Source organism: Prionailurus viverrinus, chromosome X, assembly GCF_022837055.1.
Source record: "Prionailurus viverrinus isolate Anna chromosome X, UM_Priviv_1.0, whole genome shotgun sequence".
NCBI lineage: Eukaryota > Metazoa > Chordata > Mammalia > Carnivora > Felidae > Prionailurus > Prionailurus viverrinus.
In genome coordinates, this window is record NC_062579.1 from 12991902 (window position 1) to 13015356 (window position 23455).

The following is a 23455-nucleotide window of genomic DNA, read 5'->3' on the forward strand; positions in this document are numbered from 1 at the left end:
TTGAAAGTTATTTCATATTTTATTTTCTAATTGCATTAGTTTGCGTCCAATTGTTTTTACATAATTCCAAATGACCGGAAAGTAAACCTTTTAATCAGTCAGTACTAATCAGCTGTCATGAATCTACATAGTAAAAGAACTCTAATTAGACTTAAGAATAAAATATGACCAGAGCTATCAATAGCTATAAACTTTCAATGAAGAAATATAGAGTAGTTGGTATTTTGCAAAAACATCTTTAAGCAATTTAGAGACTTCCTATCTGTTAGCCTTATGCTGAATTAAATGATGGTAACAATCATTTTAAATATTGTATTGACATGAATATATATATATATGCACACACACATATATATATATATATATATATATATATATATATATATATTCTACAAGTTTTTTTTTTATTATAGTAACCAAAGACTGCAAGTGAAAGAAATGACCAATAGAAAATATAAAGACGTGCATGTTCAATTTTATACGGTCCTGGATACCAAGTGAAAAGCGGCAGACACTGCTCTAGGTGCATTACACATATGGACACATAATCAACCCTTCCACCAATTCTGCATGTACTCTTCTTATCATCCCAATCTTACAGGTGAGGAGCCTGAAACTCCTACAAGTGAGAGAAGGTGCCCATGGTCACTTGCAGGTAAAGGGCAACGTGAAGGGTGGGGGAAAAGGCCTCCTGACCCCAAGGCCCAAGCTCTTCACTCTCCATCACACTGCCTAAATACCTGGCAGCTGGGGGGAAGAGAGGACCCAGTCCAATACTCTCCAAATTCCTTGGTTCTCTCTGTACCTAAGAAGCTTGTGTCTTAATGCATCTGTAGTGAGACTTAAGATTTTGTCCTTTTCTGAGCAGGAAGAAATAAGCAAGGATAAAGAAAAAAAAATGACAGTTTAAGGTAAATCAACAACACAACATGGTGTGTAAAAGTTCATGGGAGTCCAAACAGTATAAATGAAACTTCTTCTTGCTAAGCAGGATAAAGATCTAAGCATTTCCTACCAACACAAATCTTTTTAATCATTATGACAGGTAAACATAAAGAACTCACTTTCATTCTGATACTTTAACTGTAAAGTTATAGTTAATATTGTATATTTTAAAATCTGTAAACAACAGAAATAAAGTATAAATCCACCTAGGTATTTTTATTTCAAACATGCTTTTACCTATTTGATTACTCAGTTGCTCTGAAGTCAATACCGACAGCAGTTTCTATCTACTAAAGATGTTATTCACCATCCTATAATTTAATATTTACACAAGATACATGAGATTAAGTTAAACTACAAGTCACAAGTTTTGTAACCAACTATATTCACAGCCATGATTATTCTGTAGATGTGGTGAGTAAACCAATGGCCAATCCTTAATAAAATACAAGAGTTTTCATCATGCATAGTTCACAGGCACCTTAAAAGGTGGTCTCTTAAGAGGCTGGATGTTCAAAAAAGATTCAACAGTCAAGCAATTAAATCCTGGCAAATCTTTTTTCACACAAACGCCTGGTTTGGTTATTGAGCCATTTTAGTAATACAACTTATTTGTGCTCTAACTGGAAGTAGAATAAACACTGCATGAAAAATGCAAGCCCATAAAATTCATTAGTAATACCTAATACCCTCTTAGCAGGAAGAATCATTATTCTTGGATTTCAAACATTTTATTTTCTTTTAGGGCATACCCTATAGCATTGTGTTATGGGAATCAAGGAGTATAACCAAAAAACACAAAACACAAACCAAAAACCAACCAAACAAAAAAACTCAACAACATACACACAGATGCTAAAAAACTAAGGACCACTCCCATTCCTCATTTGAAATAAATCAGTAAATCTATACAAATATCACATTAAAGACAAGTTAGTAAAACACTTCTGCCAAGCAGTGTTGCATATGACCTACAACTTTACCAACCACTTAATAATCATTAGGGTATGAGATTTTCCAGGATGCAATGGCACTAGATTGAGCTGTTATTACCTAGGCAAGGAAAAAAAAAATCACTAAAAAAACACATGAATGGGGGCCATAGTTGTAATTCAAGAAACTTGAGACAAATCATATTTGCTAGAGGAGGTAAGCAGAAAAAAATGTGAGTTGTACCATCCCTACCATGAACTACCACAGAGGCAGAGTTACTACATTCTTGGTAAAATAACACAGAAGGATCTATATATACCACAAATTTAGCAAAACACTTTTTTGTACAGAGGCCTAAATATCTTTGGAAGTTTAGGTTTTGATGAAGACAATCACTAAGTCAATTCTTCAAGGCTAGTTTCTTTAAGTATTAAAAACCAGCCCATGGTTTCAGATGCATTCCATCTGGGTAAGTGTTCAGAACTCCAAAGAATAAGAAACATGAATCGCAACTATCCACTCATTTCTATTCTTTGATTTAATGTTTTCTAGTACCTCAGATTTTGATTCCAGTGCTTGCACACTTAGGAATAAGCATGAGATTGGAGAAGATACGCTTATTTTTTTGAAGCCACATGAAGGTTTCTCTCCCTTGGTAGGACTTTTCATCATTGAAAACATCTCTGGAGACCAGGAGAATAAACGTTCACAGCCTAAATGATGGATCTCTTCTTGTGAAGTTGCAGAAGATTTCAATGTAGCTAGCCAATAAATAGCCCAGCCCTTAATTTCATCTTAGTCACGTTGAGAACAAAAAAACTAAATAAGAGAAAATCCAAATTCCCAATAATATACAAGCAAAACAAATCTTTACACACAATAAAATACATCCTAAACACAAAGTAAGGGTATAATATACTCTGCAGCATGACATTGTCTTTATTGTATTTCTCAGCTGTAGCTCTTCCATTCAGAAATGAGAAACCATCTTTTCAATAAATTGTTATTCGCTCCCTTTTTTTTTTTTTTTACCAGCTTAGGGATGGTTTGAAAAAAGCTTAATTATACAGTTGTTAGGAAATTAAATTTTCATTTATACATACTTTAAGTGTTTACAAAGCACTCAAAATTGCAGCTTATGTATATGACTTCTGAAATAAAATGACACTTTTAACAATAGTTTTGTTCTTTAAAAATTTTCTACATACATGCACATGATCAAAACAATCTTTTCTTGTTTGGGAAATTTCCTAAGCATAGTAAGAAAAAAAAATGGACAACTATAGCAGTATTTCAATGTTAAGATGACTAGGTGCCACCTACTGTTTGATTCCTGTAACTAACCTTACAAATTAAAAACTGCTATTAAAACCCAGGTCCTAAAACCTGCATTTTGTAAATGCTTTTTTGTTGATATGTTTATAGTGGCAAAATAAGGTTATGAAAGAACATAAGTGATATCAAAATTAGTACAAAAATAGCCACATGCTACTTAAATATGAAAAACTGGCCTAATCATTTTTTAATTCAAATGCAGATTTCTGTCTCTTTTAAATTGTATCAAAATCTCAAGGGAACATCTAAGTAACTGGAATATACAGAAAGTCAATGTACGGTCAACAGGCTAGTCAAAGTTAGGGCTTAATCATGATCCATAATGAATGTACGGTAAATGGTTTATTTGGAACATTCATTTACTAACTGGAAGTGGTCAAAGTAGGAAAGGCAGTAATGCATTTTTCTCCTCTTTTTAAAAAATAGATGTCTTCTTTTACCGATAAGCTCCAATACATCAAAAGAACAAAGGGGGCTTAACATTTCATGTAAGAGAATTCGGCATTACCGGTTTTTCAAGAAATACCTTAGAAACAAATCAGTCTGCCTTAACAAATTGCACTCATGCTAATAAATTTTAATCTTCTTTAACAGGTCACAGCCAAAATCCAAATTGTTGGAACAATCCTCAGAGAAATTGGAATGTAAAATGTTGAATTCAATTTAGATCTGGAAGGGAAAAGAACATCAGATCAAATGAAAGAATTCTTATATTCCAGAAGTCTACCACATAAGGGAGCCCTGCACCCCCTAAGGATATCTTTGAAGAGGAAATTCTCTACACCAGGTTTTTCTCAATTATAGTTTGCTGCCAGTAAATCTTTACAACTTCCTTCAGAATGTTATGCTATACAAGATGTTTTAAAAAAAATTTTTTTTAAATGTGTATTTACTTTTGATACAGAGTGTGAGCAGGGTAGGGACAGAGAGAGAGACAGAATGTGAAGCAGGCTCCAGGCTCTGAGCTGTCAGCACCGAGCCCGACGTGGGGCTCGAACCCACAAACTGCGAGATCATGACCTGAGTTAAGTCGGATGCTTAACCAACTGAGCCACCCAGGTACCCCGTATACAAAATATTTTTAATAATATTCTTAATAAAGTTTAGTGTCTCTCTTTTGTGCTGGTGATGAGAGATTTTTTTTATTCTGGGGGGGAGCAGATATGCAGGAGTACTATTTCTTTCTTTTAATGTTTATCTATTTTTGAGAGACAGCGTGAGCAGGGAAGGGGCACAGAGAGAGAGAGGGAAACACAGAATCTGAAGCAGACTCCAGGCTCTGAGCTGTCAGTGCAGAGCCTGATGCGGGGCTTGAACCTACAAACCATGGGATCATGACCTGAGATGAAGTCAGGAGCTTAAAAGACTCAGCCACCCAGGCACCCCTAGGAATGTTATTTCTTTAAGAAAGGTACAAGTGTGACAGCAAATTCTCTCAATCTGGTTATAGGAAAGAAGGCTAGCATACCTATATACCATCTGGAGAAATGTCTTGGAAAAATAGGGTTCTCAGGTGATAAAAAAGGCAACCCTTGCCTTTGCAAATGGTACAATTCCTTTAGTATCCACTGTCTTTATCATCTCTTTCCCTGCCGGACTACAGAGTCCAGTTCCAAGGAATCACTGGCATAGATTCAGAAATTTTTTTCTTAGAAAGTCTTAACCTTGTTTACTAGATCCTCATCCTAACACCTCTGTGTATGTGGTTTCATATTCAAATGTGTTCTCTGCTTAGGTTAATTTCCAAAAATACCTTCTACCCCAGCTCTAAAAATGTTTATATCACCCCTTAATTTACAACACAATTCCATGTCAGGTTCTTGTATATAATCATTAAATAATAATATCAATAAATCAATAATAATCATTAAATAATAAATAATATAATAATTAAATCTACTATCAAAGTATCATTAACAATTTAGTCACTAGAATTCTCTGGCTCAGGATCTCCAAAGGGAAGAACATTGAAAAAAAGTATTATGTATTTATATAAAAATTCATAAACACCTATACACATTGAAGATATGTACTCAAATTTTAATTCACCACGAGCATTCGTAATGGTCTGAAGACGCATCAAAATATAAGATAGATTGATGGACAAATAAAGATAAGAGATATGGGATAAATCAACTATAGGAAAATGTTAATTACAGAATCTTGCTAGTGGGTACCACTTGTGATGCCTAACTCAGACTTCCCCAAGACCAGCCTTTGTAGTTCTGAAAGACTCTGGTAATTCTGTTGCAGTCTTAGTCAGCAACTAACTTTTACTGTTAGCAAAACAGTACATTCTCCTCAAATACACCAACTCCAAACCAAGTGTTTGCCAACAGTGCATATCCAACCGATAAAATAGTGTACTGACAAATGGTCTCAATTTTAACAAGACTTTTAATATATGTTGTAATTCCAATGCTTCATATCAAGCTGTTCAAACAAGATTCTTCTTTTAACTTACTAGTATTTCAATTGAGTAGGCATGTTTCTTTGAGAAGATCTTGTATTTCTTTCAACTGTCTCTTAAATTTCATAATAGCTATCTCTTTAAACACTCAAACAAGTTATGACTGCAATGCCTAGCATTCAGGTTGCCAAAGAAGATACTGATCTTTTCTGGAAGAAATGGTGAAAAAGATTATAAGAATCCTCAAAGTATAAACAGTTTGACTAACTGTCTGATAAATAATGAGCATTTTAATTCATGGACAAATCTTGAAATATATCCTAAGTATTCAACATTCTTAGATTAAACAAAGATAGGACAAAGAGCTAGTTTCTCTGTAGATAATTCAGAAACAAAAGTTGAAAAATGTAAGCTGCATCTACTTACATCATCAATGTCTTCATCATCGTCTCCAATGTCATCGAACTGAATTTCGTCATCATCTCCAGGACCAAATGTATCCGTTTCATTGATTTTAGCTAAAGAAACAATAACAAATGCACTCATATAACCAAGATGATATTAAAATGAGTAACTGTCCACTAAAAGAAGTGGTCTGCTGGGGCGCCTAGGTGGCTCAGTCAGTTGAGCGTCCAACTTCGGCTCAGGTCATGATCTCACAGCTTGTGGGTTCGAGTCCCACATCGGGCTCTGTGGTGACAGCTCAAAGCCTGGAGCGTGCTTTGGATTGTGTGTCTCCCTCTCTCTCTCTGCCCCTCCCCCGCTCATGCTCTGTCTCTCTCGCCCAAAAATAAATAAACACTAAAAAAAATAAAAAAAAAACAAAACAGGAAAAAGAAGTGGTCTGTTGAATTATGCAAAGAGACTCTTAGGAGTCCAACTTAAATTTTAAGTTTTGTTATAAGAAAGATCCTCCTAACTTCTACCTAACAGCCCTACTATATAGAATTTTATACAACAAAATCTCAAGGTCACTGCTAAGCCAAGATGGAAAGTATGAGTTCTAATTTTGTTTGCAGAGATTTTTTTTTTAAGTCAGCTTTATGCCCAGTGCGGAGCCCAATGCAGGGCTCGAACTCACGCCTGTGAGACCAAGACCTAAGCCAAGATTAAGAGTTGGACACTCAGCCAACTGAGCCACCTAGGCACCTCTAACAAGGTATTTTAATTCAGGGGGCACCTGTGTGGCGCAGTCAGTTAAGCATCCGGCTCTTGATTTCAGCTCAAGTCATACTGTCACAGTTTATGAGATCGAGCCCACAGAGGGCTCCATGCTGACAGTGCGAAGCCTGCTTGGGTTTCTCTCTTCCCCTCCCCTGCTTGCTCATCCACTCTCTCAAAAATAAGCAAACGTTAAAAAAAAAATCCAATTCAGGGGCACTTGGGTGGCTCAGTCAGTAAGCATCTGACTCAATTTCAGCTCAGCTCATGATCTCATGGTTTGTGAACTCCAGTCCCATGTCAGATCCTCTCTCTCCTCCTCTCTGCCCCTCCTATGTTTTCTTTCTCAAAATAAATGTTAAAATTTCTTTTCTAATTTAATACTTGACAAATGTATTAGTTTCAAGTGCACAACATAGTTGATTTGACAATTATATACACTATGGTATGCTCACCAAAGTTATTACATAATTGACTATATTCCCTATGCTACTTTTCATCTTACTTTAGAACTAGAAGTTTGTACTTCTTAATCCTCTTCACCTATTTCGCCTATTCCCCCAACCCTCCAGCAACCACTAGTTTATTCTCTATATTTAGGAGTCTGTTTCCCTTGTTTGTTCATTTAATTTGCACATTCCAACGCTGCACAAAAGTTCCTTTTTCTCCCCATCTTCGCCAACACTTGTTATTTCGTCTTTTTGATACTAGCCACCCTGACTGGTATGAGGGGTATCTCAATGTGGTTTTGATTTGCATTTCCCTGATGATAAGTGATGCTGAGCATCCTTTCATGTCTACTGGCCATTTGTACGTCTTCTGTGTAAAGTGTTTATTCAGAAAAAAAAAGTTATTGAAGAAATAAAGTGTTTATTCAGTTCCTCTGCCCATTTTTAATGGATTATTTGGGGGGGTGTTTGGGGTGTTAAATGGTAGAAGTTCTTTATGTATTTTGGATATTAACCCTTTATCAGACGTATCATTTGCAAGTATCTTCTCCCATTCAATAGGTTGTCTCTTTGTTTTGTTGGTTTCCATTGCCGTGCAAAGCTTTTTAGTTTGATGTACTCCCGACTATTTATTTTACAAAGGTATTTTTAGTAAGGCAGGCTTTAGTCACACAAATTCTAAAGCCATTACAACTTACAACTATGCTTCAAAAAAAAGGTCAGAGCACAGGCTAACAATTTACCACTCACCAAACAGATTCACCAATCAGAAAATTTAGTCAAATCATGATTACCCCTAAGCAAGAAAATGAACCAGGACATGCTAGTCCTATTCCCAGACATACTAGATTGAAAATGTCAAGTATAGAATTTCAGCAGAATTTTCATGCTTAAGTAAAATCATATTGTTTTTCTAATAATCTCCAACAGAGATAAAACAAACACAAAAAACAACACACAACGAAACAAAAACATCAAGTGAAAAATGTAGCCTTATAATATAGTATGTAAAGTACACTGCCCCTTTGGTGGGGTTATGAGGGACTTATTTTTGTTCAAGTTTCCCACATGAGAATGCGTAACTTTTTATTGGTGACAATGTTGGTTTTAAAAAAATCCAATGGAATCCTATGATACCTAGGATAAGAACTGAAAACTGACTTTGTAAAAATCAACAACAGTAGCTAATTATAATCACTGCTTCGTATTTAAAGTAGATGAATACTAACAATCTCTTGAGAAGGTTATTGTGAAATAAATAGTGTAACAGTATTATTCTTTAGATTGGTATTATGCAAACGTTCAGAGTTTATAAAGTCTACACCAGGAGTGTAGTTATTAGGGATATAAGTTACTTTTTTTCTTAATGTATCCAGTATTATGAAGTATAAGCATGCATACTTAAATCATGCAAGCACTGAAGTAATATGCAAAATCCACAAAATTCTAACAAAATTTCTTCACCTAGTAACACCAAATACTAACACCATATGACAGGTTAATAAAACAACTCAGACATTACCATGCTCTGGAAGCTCGCCATATGCCTTTAGACTTCTAGCTTCATCTGCATTGTATTTTAAGATTACATCAGCTTTATTATCCTGAAAGAGACAAGTAACTTTTAGAACTGATTATGCCAAAATATTATTTCATAAATTACTTTCAAACTGGATAAAAAATTAAATCTCACATCTTTATAAACTTTTTTCACATTTCAGTTTCCTCCTCCCCAGTGTACTTGTTGTGAAGAGCACAGGATCATGTATGGAATTGCTGAATGACTATATTATTAATTATACTGGAATTAAAATTTTAATCAAATATTAAAACAAAAATATAAAATAATACTTTTCTCCTACCCTCTAAAAAACATGCAGAACTGTGCCAACCCAATCTTTTTACAGGATGATTAAACAGGCTAATTAAAAAACTGAGACTGTTGTAATGACCTAAGGAGATTAATATACCTTTCCTTGAATCAATGGTTCTTAGAATATGAACTGATTAGAATCTCCAGTGGAGCTTTTACATCTCCAGAAAACAGATTAGTAGATGTGGAATGAAGCTCAAGAATTTGTATTTTCTAAAGCTCTTCAAGTGTTTCTGATGCAAATATATCAACACCTGCGGGGGACAAGCTTAGGAATCCCCAGGGCTTACACCAATGGGTTAATAAGGCATAAAGAAATACAAAGTCAATAAAATGCTCACACCCGAGTTTGGGTAAACCAGATTGGCACTCCAAGAATAGGGGGGGGTGCAAAGGTCCACAAAACAGGGAGGGGGTGCTGAGCCCCCCAAAACAGAAAGAGGCAAAGGCCTGAAATAGAAACGGTGCAAAGGTGCCCAATACATAGGAATAACAAGATATTTAGGGTGAAAGCACCCCAAATTTAGTACTATAGCAGAAAACTGCTTTCATAGGAGAATAGGGCCAGGTTAGGTAAATTGGTGAATTGAACTGTGGACAGCTGCACCTCAGGCAAAGCAGCCCAGAGCTGAGATGGTTAACAAAAAGAAAAGGTGTCTTGTTAACCCTGAGGTTATTCCCCTTCCTACTCATCCCCTAGGCCAGCAAAGATAAACAGGTGCGGAGGCGCCTCCTGTCTGCTGTTAACAACCATCTACCCATCTGCCCTGTGCCTGGATTTTGTTTTGTATTGACCCCAAACCCCAAACATTGTATATCTTCAAAATCCCCTTTCCCCCTCACGTCAAGTTAATGTTCCTAGTTTCTTTGTCTCCTTGTACATGCCCATCACGTTTGCAAGCCTTATGATCTAAATAAATATGGGGCAAGGACCCTTATTTGGGGCTCTTGTCTTTTTCGCGGACATTAGCCATCTCTTGTTTTAATCCTGCGTCTGCTCTTTTGCTAGTCTAAAAGAGAACTTTAGACCTAGAGTCTACGACACACACCTACTGCCTTAGAATGTTCACACTTTCCCATTTGAAAAGAATCTTAGTTAAGGAAAAAGTGTCAAGTTTATTATTTCAACTTCTAAAAGTTCTTTGAACCTAAAAGTAGGTCCAAATGGCTACAAAAATGATCAGTGATGCAAGGGCAGTGTGATTCAAACCAGCACTTCTTCAGCTGTGTATAGAAGCTCAGAGGGAAATTGTTAAAAGGCATATTCTGATTTAGGAGGACTGGGGTGGGGTCCAAAACCCTGCATTTCTAACAAGTTCCCAAAAGCCACTGATCCTACTGGTTCCCCGACCACCCTTTTAAGTGGCAGGGGCAGACAGGTGGCTTGTGGGAGATTAAGAATCAGAAAAGTTGGTCTTGACTGTCATTTTATAGTCAGAATGTTACATCTTTCTGAACCTTGGTTTCCTCACCTGTCAAAGAGAGAATTATTCTTCCTACTTCTGGGGTTATTTTAAAATCAAAAGAAAATGGACATTAAAATGGTATTAACTGGGGTGCTTGGGTGGCTCAGTTGGATAAGTGTCTCTTGATTTCGGCTCAGGTTGAGATCTCACAGTTTGTGGGATCGAGCCCCGTATTAGGTTCTGTGCTAATAGCGCACAGCCTACTTGGGATTCTCTTTCTGCCCCTTCCCTGCTAGCATGCACATGTGCTCTCTCGCTCTCAAAACAAATAAACATTAAAAAAATTTTTTTAAATATGTAAAAAAAATAAAATGGTATTAATTAAAGCAGGATTTTCCAACCTCAGCACTATTGATATTTTAGGCTGGATAATTCTTTGTTGTAGGGGCTGTTCTGTGCAATGGAGGATGTTTAGCATTACCCCTGGTCTCTATCTACTATATGCCAAGAGTACTGTCTCCCTCCCCTTGGCCAGCAAGTTGTAACAAGAAATGTCTCCAGGCAGTGCCAAATGTTCCCCGGAGGAAACAAATTCACTCACGGTTGAGAACCACTGATTTATAATAAAGATTTTAATTCTTTATTCTGGAATATATATTTTAAAAAATTAAAGTACGATCAAAGTTACAAGAATAGAAACATCACTCACAACATGATTAAATACATGGTGATGAGTTCTAACAGGTGGAAACCAAATGGATTGCACAGACCCACAATAAGCAGTCTCCAGGTTGAGATCATGAAGGGCAACTATCATTTTCTCTCCTAAGTGGTCATCCAAATTTAGAGCACACACTTCTATCATGGTTTGTACTGTAATTACTTGTGTGCCTTATTCTCTTCACTACCAAGCCATAAGTATTTTGGGGGATGGAAGTTTGACTCATTCAGCTATATACACTACAGCAGCAGTTTCCATATTTTGATTTCAGTATGTACGCATTAAAAAAAAAAAAAAGAAAGAAAAGAAAAACTGGCATGTGGGGCCCACCCTAAGATTACATTTTTACTTTAACAAATAAGAACACGAACAACACCACAACTATATAACATCATTCATTCCAATAAAGGGAACTTTTTAAATATCAAAAAGGGAAAAAGGACCATTTATAGCTTGATGGAAAATTCACACTGCCTATTATTTTTTCCACAGTGAAAATGTGGACTCCAGAGACTGGCCATTTGGGAACCATGATGACTAGTGTACTAGGCACAATATTGAAAACATAACTAGCCCTTAAGAAATGTTTGTCAACACAACAGTCAAGAGCATGAAGAGGTGGCAAAACAGTGGGCAAAAGAGGTGGGCAAAAACAGTCATGACTTAAGTTCTAAGAATTAATGGCTCATAAATACAATCAAGTGAATGATGAAAAAAATTATTATTATTTTTTACCTGGTAGTCTCGGAGACCAACCAATATAATGTCTGAGGTATTTATCCAAACCTAAGAAAGAAAAGTCACTGTATGTTACATTTAAAAATATAGAATCAAAGCAACACTCGGTCAGTCTTTCCATAAAATACTATTCACCCAACTGTGGGTGAAGTACCTAGATTCAGAATTAGGAAAAAAAAAAAAATCCAAAAAACTTTATTAAGCAGGTGAGCATGTTTCAAATCTGTAATTTGGAATGTTAAAACACACACACACACACACACACACAGAATGATCTTATTTAACTGAGTTCATTAATTCCAGAAGAATGATTAGAAATTTAGTAATTTGTAATAGTGAATTACTCCAGGTGGTTAGTTATCTATCCATTATATGTGAGAATATAAAGTTAGAAATGTGCTTTTTTCTCCTTCCCTCCCCTTCCTTCCACCAGCCCACATACACAAAGCTGGCAAACCTCCTTAAAATAACCCATAAAATCAGAGTCAGAGAGACTTTTACCCAACTTGACTAATAAATTGGCCTTAACACCCACTATGATGGGAAATTAATCATTACTTTCCAAGGAAGCCCATCCAGCATCACAATTCCAGAAATTTAGTATCACCATAACAATATAATTCATATTGAAATTTTCTTAACATGTTTTACAAAGATTTCCCCCACCCTCAAATCAGAATCCATACACGGGCCACCTACCCCATTTAACCATTAGGTCTCTTTAATCTCCATTCAACTGGAATAGTTCTCACCCTCAGCCCTCTTGCCACTGCTGCCCATTTCCCCCAACTTTAAGGTCACTAACCTTGTAGTAAGGGTCTGGACATTTGTTTTACAGTCTCCCTTAATTTGGATTTGTTGATTGATTCTTCATGACTAGGTTCAGGTTAAACATTTTGGGCCTAACAACATAGGTGACGTAAATGAGTCTTTAAATGGAATCCGTATAAAGTTATCATCATGGAGTTTGCTGTTTTGATTTATCATAGTATATCACTGTTCTACTGAAATCTTTGAGTAATTTACAAAAATGAGGTCCCTGACCCATAAAAACTATAGAGCCATTTCCCCCCATTAATCATAATTTTAAAGTAAAACAAATCTCCACACCTACCTTTTTCCTCAATTTCCCTCTGATGTGACATAACCTCTTTACACCATCAAAACACATGGCTTCTAATCGTCCATTTCCCAACATTTTGATTACTTGAGCATATTCTTGGGGGAGAGAAAAGAAAAGTGTATGGGATACTGTTCAACTTTTATTACAACAGCAACTTAAAAATCCACATAAAATGGATGAGAACATAGGGGCACCTGGGTGGCTCAGTCGGTTGAGCGTCCGACTTTGGCTTAGGTCATGATCTCACAGTCCGTGGGTTCAAGCTCCGTGTTGGGCACTGTGCTAACAGAGCCTGGAGCCTGCTTTGGATTCTGGGTCTCCCTCCCTCTCTGCCCCTCCCTTGCTCCCGTTCTGTCTCTCTCTCAAAAATAAATAAAACATTAAAAAAATTAAAAAAAAATTGACTAGAACACATAGGTATATTGGTTAGGAATAAATGTGTAGTAAAATAAATACAAGGGAGTGATAAACCAACCCAATGGCAGAACCAGAATCTAGATTCCATAATGCCATTTCTATGGTAAACTGTCTTTACTATCAGAAATGCTTTAATTATCTACTGATTTTGAGTAAGTAGAATGACTCTGGTCTTCTAAACTGTATGCTTTACTTTTTAAAGTTTTATTTATTTAAGTAATCTCTACATCCCACATGGGCCTCAAACTCATGACCAAAACCAAGAGTCACAGGTTCTTTGGACTGAGCCAGCCAGGCACCCCTTAACTGTATGCTTTACTTTTGGAGATCAAGGTGGCGTGTCCCAAAATGTACATCACACCCCATCAATCTCTCACACTGGGATCCTCTCCCAATTTTGGATCTCCTTTCCCTCAAAACCTTCAGAAGCTAATCCCAACATAATTTTTGGTATATGTGACACATAAAAAGTAGCTTTAACGTTAGTAATGTCTTTGTGAAATTAGATTTCATTATTAGGGATTATTCTAAAGTTTTTGTGAAGCCAGAAAGATACTTAGGCAAAATGCCAAACTTTTAATCAAAACCTTCCCAAAAGGAAACGCAGGAAGTCACGCAGTTTTACTGCCACTTGGAAAACTGAGGGGATGATGAGCATTCATTAGCTTGCAAAGGGGCCTTGACTAGGGGGCAAGGGAGGGTATTGCTTCAGAACCTTGAGCTTACTCAAGTTGTGCATAAGACTGACTCCCACAGAGAATATCCACTGATTTGTAAATACACTGAGACTTAACTTTGAAAGGCTCAACTGTGGGGCTGACACACTGAAGTGAGTTGCTCAGACTACAGTGAACCTAGAGCCTCAACATGGCAGGCCAACTCAAAGGCAGTCTGTCTTCCAAAGTGGGGAAAATGAAAAAGCGATGGTCACAGCAAAATCAACTATTAATGCAGGGAAGAATGAGAAAGGCTAAGAAACTGAAATGTCTTTTAGCCATAATATGTGTTTCATTTTTAGTGGCTTATATATACACAGCCATGAACAAATTCATCAAAGCTCTATAAAAGGATAATCGAATAAAGTTCTTTGTTAAAATATGCTGGAAATTATTGCAATAACTGGACAACTTCAAAAATAGATTATATACTACGTATATAATGTATTCATGCTAAATTATCTGAGCGTGATAATTCTATTGTGATTATGTAAGAGAATATACTTAAACACAATAAGGTAAAAGTATCATGAAGCCTGCAACTAACTTTAAAATGGTTCAGGAAATACACACACATGAAGGGTTTAAGGGAGTTCATTGCATTAATACTGCAATTTTTCCGAAGCAGCTTTTGAAGTTGCTCAAGGGTTGTGGGGCACCTGGGTGGCTCAGTCGGTTAAGCATCTGACTCTTGACTTTGGCTCAGGTAATGATGTCATGGTTTGTGATACTGAGCCCAGCATGGGGCTCTGAACTGACAACACAGAGCCTACTTGGGATTCTCTCTTTTCCCTCTCTCTGCCCCTCCCCTGGCTCGTGCTTTCTCCTCTCTCTCAAAATAAATAAACATTAAAAAAAAAAAAAAGAAAGAAAGAAATTGCTCAAAAATATGGGAAATCAGTGTTATGTATCTTAGTTTGGAAAGGTCAATTGTTTGGTTTTATTGTATTCTGTTTTCTGAAATTATATGCTAATAGTACTGGAGAAATGAGGCCAAGGCCTCTAACTCATCCCTTAAAAATCCACTGTCCAATGAAAATACTATGTAGCACCATTTACTGGGTGGCCCAGTCAGTTAAGTGTCTGACTCTTGATCTCAGGGTTGTGAATTTAAGCTCCGTGTTGGGACTCCATGCTGGGAATGGAGCCTACTTAAGAAAAAAAAAATCTACAAAATCATGGAATTGTTAACTATAGCTTTTGAGGCTTAGTTCTTTTTGAACTGTACAATTCTTTATTAGTTACGAATATTCATGCAAAACAATGAAACCTAGAGGTTTATAAAAATGCTACCAATAGGGGTGCCTGGGTGGCTCAGTCTGTTGAGTGTCGGACTTCGGCTCAGGTCATGATCTCACAGCTTGTGAGTTCAAGTTCTGCGTCAGGCTCTGTGCTGACAGCTCGGAGCCTGGAGCCTCCTTTGGATTCTGTGTCTCCCTCTCTCTCTGCCCCAACCCACTTGCATTCTGTCTCTGTCTCTCTCAAAAGTAAATAAACATTAAAAAAAAAAAATTTTTTTTTTTTTCAAAATGCCACCAATCAACACACACTGAGCATACCAAGAATTGATTACTAAAAGAAGGGCTCTAGGGAGGTGGGAGGGTTGGTGAGAAATGGAGGACAAAGAGGAACACATGATTTTATTGCTCAGGATTACAAAGTTATATCTTTTATGTTTAGAAACTGAAAATTCCCTATTTTAAAAAAGAAAACTATTACTAAAAAAACCCCTCACTTATAGAAACGCTTACCCTGTCCATCTTCTTTAAACACCAGCTCTCTCTTTTCAGATTCATTCTCATTCTTACCTCTGCGTCTATTTTTACCTCCTTTACCTAATGGTTTTAAAGAAAGAAAAAGACATTAATTATTTGCAAAATAGAAAAGAAACTAAATGACTCACAACACGCTTTTAAAAAATCACTTACATTTAAAAATTCACTTAATGTGGTCACACAATCATATTAAATTTACAATCTCCGATCATACTAAACACACACATAGCATTACTCCCCTACCCTTCTTGGAAATTCCTTTTGGGTTATTTCTGTCATAAACTACAAACTGCAAGCAGATATTATATAAAAGTACATAGATCCCTGAGGACATCTGCATTCAATGACCAAAATTCCTAGATCATAATGACCACTGGTTGAGCACACTGCTCAATGAACCCCTCCCACAGGTGCCCACAAAGGCCAGGGTGGGAGATATTATAATGAGTTACTGATGGATTTCTAAATAAATAAATAAATAGTCCCCCACCCCTTTTACCAGACTTCCCCACGAAAGGTATGAGTTCAATTAGGATGACTGGAGGTGAGGGGGTCAAGTTACAGGTCCTGGAATGGGATATACTGATTTTGTTGTGGAGGGAGAACAACTCTGGCTACCTTCAGAATTTGAATTCTACCTTATAGCTGTAGCAAAGATTCAATGAGCCAAGATTTGAAGTTAAAAAAGCAAGTTACTACTGCCTGAACTTGGAAGCAACCAAGATGTCCTTCAGTAGGCAAATGGATAAACTGTGGTACATCTACACAATGGAATGTTTTCAGGGCAGTGAAATTATTATTCTGTATGATAGTGTAATGGTGGATACATGTCACTATACATATGCCAAAACTCACGCAATATACAGCATAAGGAATGAACCTTAATGTTAATGTAATCTATGGACTTGGCTGGGATGGTTGGGAGAAATCAAAGACCAGATCCTACTAATACATATACTGGCTCATGTTAACAACATGCTGGGGGGGGGATATGAGAATTCTACTTTCTGTTCATTTCTCTACAAATGTAAAACTGCTCTAAAAACAAAGTCCATTAAAAAACAGGGGCAGGGGGCGCCTGGGTGGCGCAGTCGGTTAAGCGTCCGACTTCAGCCAGGTCACGATCTCGCGGTCCGGGAGTTCGAGCCCTGCGTCAGGCTCTGGGCTGATGGCTCAGAGCCTGGAGCCTGTTTCCGATTCTGTGTCTCCCTCTCTCTCTGCCCCTCCCCCGTTCATGCTCTCTCTCTGTCCCAAAAATAAATAAACGTTGAAAAAAAAAATTTTTTTTTTTAAATAAAAATAAAAAACAGGGGCATCTGGGTGGCTCAGTCAGTTGAGCATCAACCCTTGATTTTGGCTCAGGTCATGATACCAGTGATGAGGGAAACAAAGGCAAGAAAAATGTAGTTTAAATTAAATCCCCTTACAGCTTAGAGCCCACTCTGATAGATACCAGAGACCTGCAGCATGTAACATTCCACAAGGAGTTTATGGCTGCCTTAATGTCGATAAATGTTTACATGATATGAAACACCCAAAGCAACTGGAGTGCCTGAATGGCTCAGTTGAGCGTCTGATTAGCATCCAACTTCGGCTCAGATCATGATCTCCAGGTTCATAGGTTAAAGCCCCACATAGGGCTCTGTGCAAACAGCTCAGAGACTGAGCCTGCTTCGAATTCTGTGTCTTCCTCTCTCTCTGCCCCTTCCCAAGTCACACTCTGTCTTTCTCTCTCAAAAATAAACAAACATTAAAAAAAAAAAAAAAACCCAAAACTAAATGCAACCTTATCTTGACAATAGCTAAATCTTCAGGGTTCTATAAGACTCTGCTTTCAGCATACAGAAATTCCTTAGAAACTATCTCTATCCCCCCCCCCCCACTGCCTCCACAAACTTAAAAGTGTATCATCAGTCGCTCCTCACAATCCCAGCACAGCTCTTTCTGCCCACGGATCCTGTCCCCCGTGTTATAATAAAATCACCTTTTTGCACAAAGACATCTGAAGAATTCTTTCTTAGCCGTTTCCTCATGAACCCCACTTCAAATTTCATCACTAAGGTTGTGGGATCGTGCTGAGCATGAAGCCTGCTTAAGATTCTCTCTTCTCTGCCCCTCTCCCTTGCTTTCAAGCAAGCACACTCTCTAAAACAGGGATGAAATCAGCAAAATCCAGACAGTGGGGGCAAAGGAAGACAATTTGTTTTCCTCACTATATACCTTATGGGGGAGAGGGGGGAGAATCAGATAGATGGGGAACTTAAAGATTTTTTAACAGACTTAAAAGACATTATCTACCAATAGCAAGGTGTAGACCAAATCTGGATCCTGATTTGGTGTGGATGGTGCTGGTGCAAGTTTAGTTGTGAATTGTGTCTGGGGCCAGGAGGTAACTACCTAAATGTATATTATACTAGTATACTTTTGTACATATGTATATATTCAAAATTCTTCAAAATGTAAATTTAAAAATGAATACAAGGTGAAGAAGAGTAGAAGGCTACCACTGGTGTAAAAAAAGAAAAATGCATATTCATATTTGCTTGTATATACATAAAATACTTCTGGAAAGGCATATGCAAAAAACTTAACAATGACCGCCTGTGAGAAGAACTGTTTGGCAACAGGACATGTTCTAGAAAGAGACTGCACTTTTCACATTTTGAAATTTGAATTGCGAATGTATTTACTATTCAAAAATTAAAAAAAAAAAATACTTCAACCAAAAGCAGAGGTATATGATCCTTTAGGTGGGAAAACTGGTAAAAGGTTACTGTCCTTATTACAGGTACCAAGAAGCAGGCCTAACCTAGCCATAAAGAAGAGACAAACAGGAACAATATTTCTGAGATGGAAACAAGAGAATTATGACCAGATGTAGAGGGAGGGAAAATCAAAGGATGAATGGAGCTTTCACAAAAAACTTCTCAGGATCTCAGACTACGTAAAATGAGGGAGTTAGAACAGAAGATGTAAACACCTCCACCTTGCTTCTACCATTTAGAATTCTAGATTCTTCTATCTCCTGATATCCTTAAAAAAAACCCCGTAATTCTCCCTCTCCCTTTGTTTTTCATACTTTCAATGATAATACCGATCATTTCCCGACTCTCTTTTTTTCTTAGAGGGCCACTTGCACTATTTTAAAAGTTTATATATTTTGAGAGAGAGAGAAAGAGACAATCCCAAGCAGGCTCCATGGGGCTCACCTGGGGCTCAAACCCATGAACTGTGAGATCATGACCTGAGCCGAAATCAAGAGTCGGATGCTAAACCAACTGAGCCACCCAGGTGCACCACCACTTGCACTATTCTGGATCTTTATCAGCCCCCACCCTACATTATGCCTATTCCTCTGGAGCTTCATTAATTCCAAAGTCCCACCATCTGCTAACCCACTTTCTAAGGAAATTAAATTTTCTCTAAGGAAATTAAATTACCTATCACTTCTATGCTAATTTTGTATCTCAGCCCTCTACTTCAACTAAGCATTGGTTTCATATTTACAATGGGTCCAGTGAATGGGCTACTGTCATCTCAAGCTCAAGATTTTATTCAAAACTCATTTTTTCTTTACAAAGCTGGTCCTTAATCAACACTCCCGTTTCTGTTAGTGGTAACATGATCACCTTACGGAACATAAATCTCTCAACCTATAAACAAGCCAGCCTACCTCTCAATACTTCCCTTCCACTATCTTATACTTCAATCCAAGCAGATTTCTCACTGTCCCAGTAACTTACCCTTAAGTTACTATGCCCAAACTATGCCTATGAGACAGGTACTATTTTGTCTTTATTTCACAAGAGATGATAGTCTTCGAAAGGTTAAGTGACTTATCCAAGGCGATATCACATGAAGTGAGATCTGGGATTTGAAGTGAGTAGTATGTCCCCACTTAACTATACTCTTAACCACTATATGATAAAGTCACCCATTTACTTGTCATAATCACCCTATGAAGTAATAACATTTATCCCCAGTTTACCAGGGAGTTCGCGGAAGATCAGACAATTAACTCATTTATTATTTCAGGGTGTGTGGGTGAAGAGACTCAAACCTGATCTTTTCGTTCCTGACCCTCATATTAGGGTCTCTCTCCACAGCATTTTGTTCCCATTCCAGAACCTACTAAACCACATTGATGGCCATTTTCAAAAGGTAGGAGAAAGGCTGTAAGTGGTAGTGATACTAAAGAACTCATGGAAAGAACCTGGAAGCAGCAAAAGGTTCATAGTCCAAACAAAATAATGAATGTGCACCTGGCCACTGCAAAGACAGACACATTAACTTCTGGAATCCAGTGCACTTAATGAGTCCTAGGGGCAGTCTCATAATGCTTTGTGCTATTGTCAGGTGGACCTCTATATCCTGACCCACCCAGAGTCCTTAGAGTTCAGTATGTGAGGCATTCTTCAGGGAAACCCAAACTGCTTTCCTAGGAAGAGTAAAGTTATCTCTGGCTTCAAGCCATTAATCATTCAAGCCAGATCTTCAAACTAGAGTGAAAGCTCCTTTAGGGCAAGGATCTTACTGGCTTTGTTTACTGAGTTATTATATACAGAGCTGGGCAATTCTTTGAATGAATCCGTCAAGGGTAGTCTATACATTCCTAAAGGAGGGGCAATTTTAAAATTAAAGGCAGTAACTTCCTGAAAGTGTGGGAGCACCTTACCCCAAATGGTCGTCATGAGTGGACCAAAGGATACCTTTTCTGAGGTAATAAGCTAAAAGAATCTAGAGGATTCTAGAGGAAATAAGCTGGTAACAATCAGTCCAAAGCAAAACTCATTCAACACACAGTTCATGGCAATTTATATCCTTGTGAAATCACCCCCAAGATTGTATTCAGAAGACTTCTGGCTCTTCCAATAAAGAAAAACAAACAAACAAAAAAAACCCCATGAATTTATTTCTACATTAGTAAACCTCATCTTATGAAATCCAGGGGTCTTGGAAAGCACTGTTCCTCTAAGGTAACAGATTGGTTTTACATGTAATGGAATGATAAACACCAAATTCAGAAAGGCGGTTACCTCCAGAAACAGGAAGACAGGGGAAGAGACAAAGGGTTTTAACTGATCCTGTGTTTTAATTTCTCAAGTTCAGAATAATGGATTCCCAGGTGTTCACTATATTGTTATATTTTTCGTACGCTTCAAATATTATTTATAAAGAATGATCTATTGCTTGCCAATTCATCAGAACTAACCATACCCTGATCACTCCCCTCTCTATTTTACTGCCATGTAATGGAATACAACTTTAAAGGAGGCTAGTGAATTAGATGTGATTTAATGTATAAGTTTAATGCAGAAGTCCTGTTCCCGTAGAACCTATTATTATTCATCCGAGAGTGAAGTCAACAAAAGGAAGGTGACTTAATCCAACAAGTATTTATTGAGCATCTAGTAAGTGTCAAGTGCTAGCAATTCAATGTGATTAAGACAGATACCATTACTGTCTATTATAGCTTACAATCTAGTGAGGGAATTGGAAGCCTCCTGACTAGAAATAAAAGGGAGAATAAGATACTTACTGAGGTGATCCAATTACCATCTAAGAGGAAATAAGACATTAGACAGGTTACCCCAGAAAAATTAACAGTAAAATGCTACAAAAAGGGTCTGCAAACTACATTTTGAGATAACCACACCAAATCTTGCACACAACTGCAAGCAAGTACCCCAAGGGATAAAATGAGTAGCCACAGAGACAAAGAGGAAATCAGGTAGAATCCCTGGAGCCGTCTGTGAAGTAGAAAAGAGAACAGAAGTAGGCCTGGGTCCAGGCAAGGGTCTGAAGGATTAATAACCAAAGGAAACTTCCCGTGGGTTGTGTAATACGCTCCTCTCCTGAGAGAAACACAATGATTTCCCTGTTTCTACTGGCACAATTTCCTTGGAGAAATTATAAAGATACTTAAAAAGACAGAAGTCTCCTGAAGTCTAAAAAAGGGGATAATTTCTTTAAGACTCTTCCCCTTTTAGGTAGATTAGGCCTTCCATTTTGGAAATTCCAAATAAACATCTTCAAGACTGATAATTTGTGGACGTTTAGCCTCACAATGGAGAAAACTTAAAGGTCTTTACTCCTAATACAATATATACAAGATCTGAAGCAAAAATAAGAAAACCTGGTTAAATATGAAAGTGTTCCAAAAAAAAAAAAAAAAGGTAAACGCCGTAAAGGGATGGGGAAGAGTAAATCTCTAGACATGAACCCTAAATATGTAAATACGCATTAAGGTTTCATTCACTGTGAAAAAGGGAGAGGGAGTGGTCTCAAAAACACTCAACTATTCATTAAGAAACCCATGCAAGAGTACCTGATCACTAAAGCAGGCATTACTCTTTCAAAGTTAAGAACTGCTTCCAGGGCTTAACTCTCGTTGCCCAGGAAGGCCAAAGGCTCCCATTTGTGAAACCCTGGCCGCCCGGGAGAGGTCTCCCCACGGGTCCATAAAGCGCCGCGGTCAGTCTGGCGCGAATCGGGAGCAAAAGCCCACATTCTCCCGCAGGAGGCCCTACAAAAATGGCGTCGGCTCCACCCCAATGTGACCAAACTGGTACAGAAGAGTAACTTCTCAGCTCCTTTCCCAAGCCCCAAACCGCGTGTGGATCGTCCAGCCGCCTGCAGGCAGAGAGGAGTGTAAGGTCACTGCGGCCTGGGCAATACGGGGCGCCGCGGACAGGACCGGGCCGACCGGAGTCGTGGTCCCGGGGTCCAAGGCAGCATTACCTTTATTCTTGGGCATGGCGGTGACGGCGGCCTCCCGGCGTTTCCGACTCCTATCCGAGTGGTGGTGGTGGTGGTGGTGGTGGCGGCGGCAGCAGCGACTCTTCCGAGGGGCCCCAAGGGCGACGCGTGGGACCGCGCGGTACCAAACAGGCAAGCGAGGCCGGGTCGCGTGCGCGGGAGAGTCTCGCAACCGACTTCTTCCGAGATCCGCCTGCGCCCACGCTCAGCCGCAGCAAATGGCGTCGCGACTGCTTGCGTCATTTTTCCCCGCCTCCCAACGCCGGCTGGCCCGCCCCCACCTCTCCGGCCCTATGGCGCAGGCGTGTCCGACTGACCCCCATTGTTAGGGCGGAGGGTGACGCGCTTTTGAAGCGTTCGCGGTAGTTCGCAGAAACACGCAGGGGGCGGGGCCATGAGCGAGGAGGAGAAGGAGTCACGGAGGGAGTGGGCGGGGCCCAGGCGTCATAGTAAAGGACGGTTTCAGTTAGCGCCAGCTGCTGGCTGACATCAGACCTCCATGCTGCTTTGTGACAAACCCGTGTCTCTGGGTTTGAGCTGCTGACTCATTAACTAATCTCACAGCTAGTTTTAACTTGGCCCTTTCACCCGCCCGACCAGGTCTGGGGCCTGAGGGGAAGGGCAAGGCTTTCCTGTCATTCCCATTACCCAGGCATAATATCTGCATGACACTTGTTATTACTTTATAAATATC

General features: G+C 38.4%; 1 protein-coding gene across 4 annotated transcripts; it reads right to left on the reverse strand.

Annotated features, from left to right (window-relative positions):
* On the reverse strand, positions 1–23000 carry EIF1AX (eukaryotic translation initiation factor 1A X-linked). 4 transcript variants are annotated; one of them, XM_047844229.1, is made up of 7 exons: positions 22744–22995; positions 15979–16062; positions 13086–13189; positions 11969–12019; positions 8756–8837; positions 6050–6141; positions 1–3882 (listed from the first exon to the last, which is right to left on the reverse strand). In XM_047844229.1, the coding sequence occupies exons 1-7, from the start codon at positions 22757–22759 to the stop codon at positions 3877–3879; spliced, it is 435 nt and encodes a 144-aa protein (XP_047700185.1). In that variant the 5' UTR covers positions 22760–22995; the 3' UTR covers positions 1–3876. The 4 variants fall into 4 exon arrangements, with proteins under 4 accessions (XP_047700185.1, XP_047700188.1, XP_047700187.1 ...); XM_047844228.1 differs by lacking the exon at positions 1–3882 and adding an exon at positions 4207–5832 and having other exon boundaries at positions 22744–22997; XM_047844232.1 differs by lacking the exons at positions 1–3882; positions 15979–16062 and adding an exon at positions 4197–5832 and having other exon boundaries at positions 22744–23000.
* Positions 23001–23455: the final 455 nt, after the last annotated feature.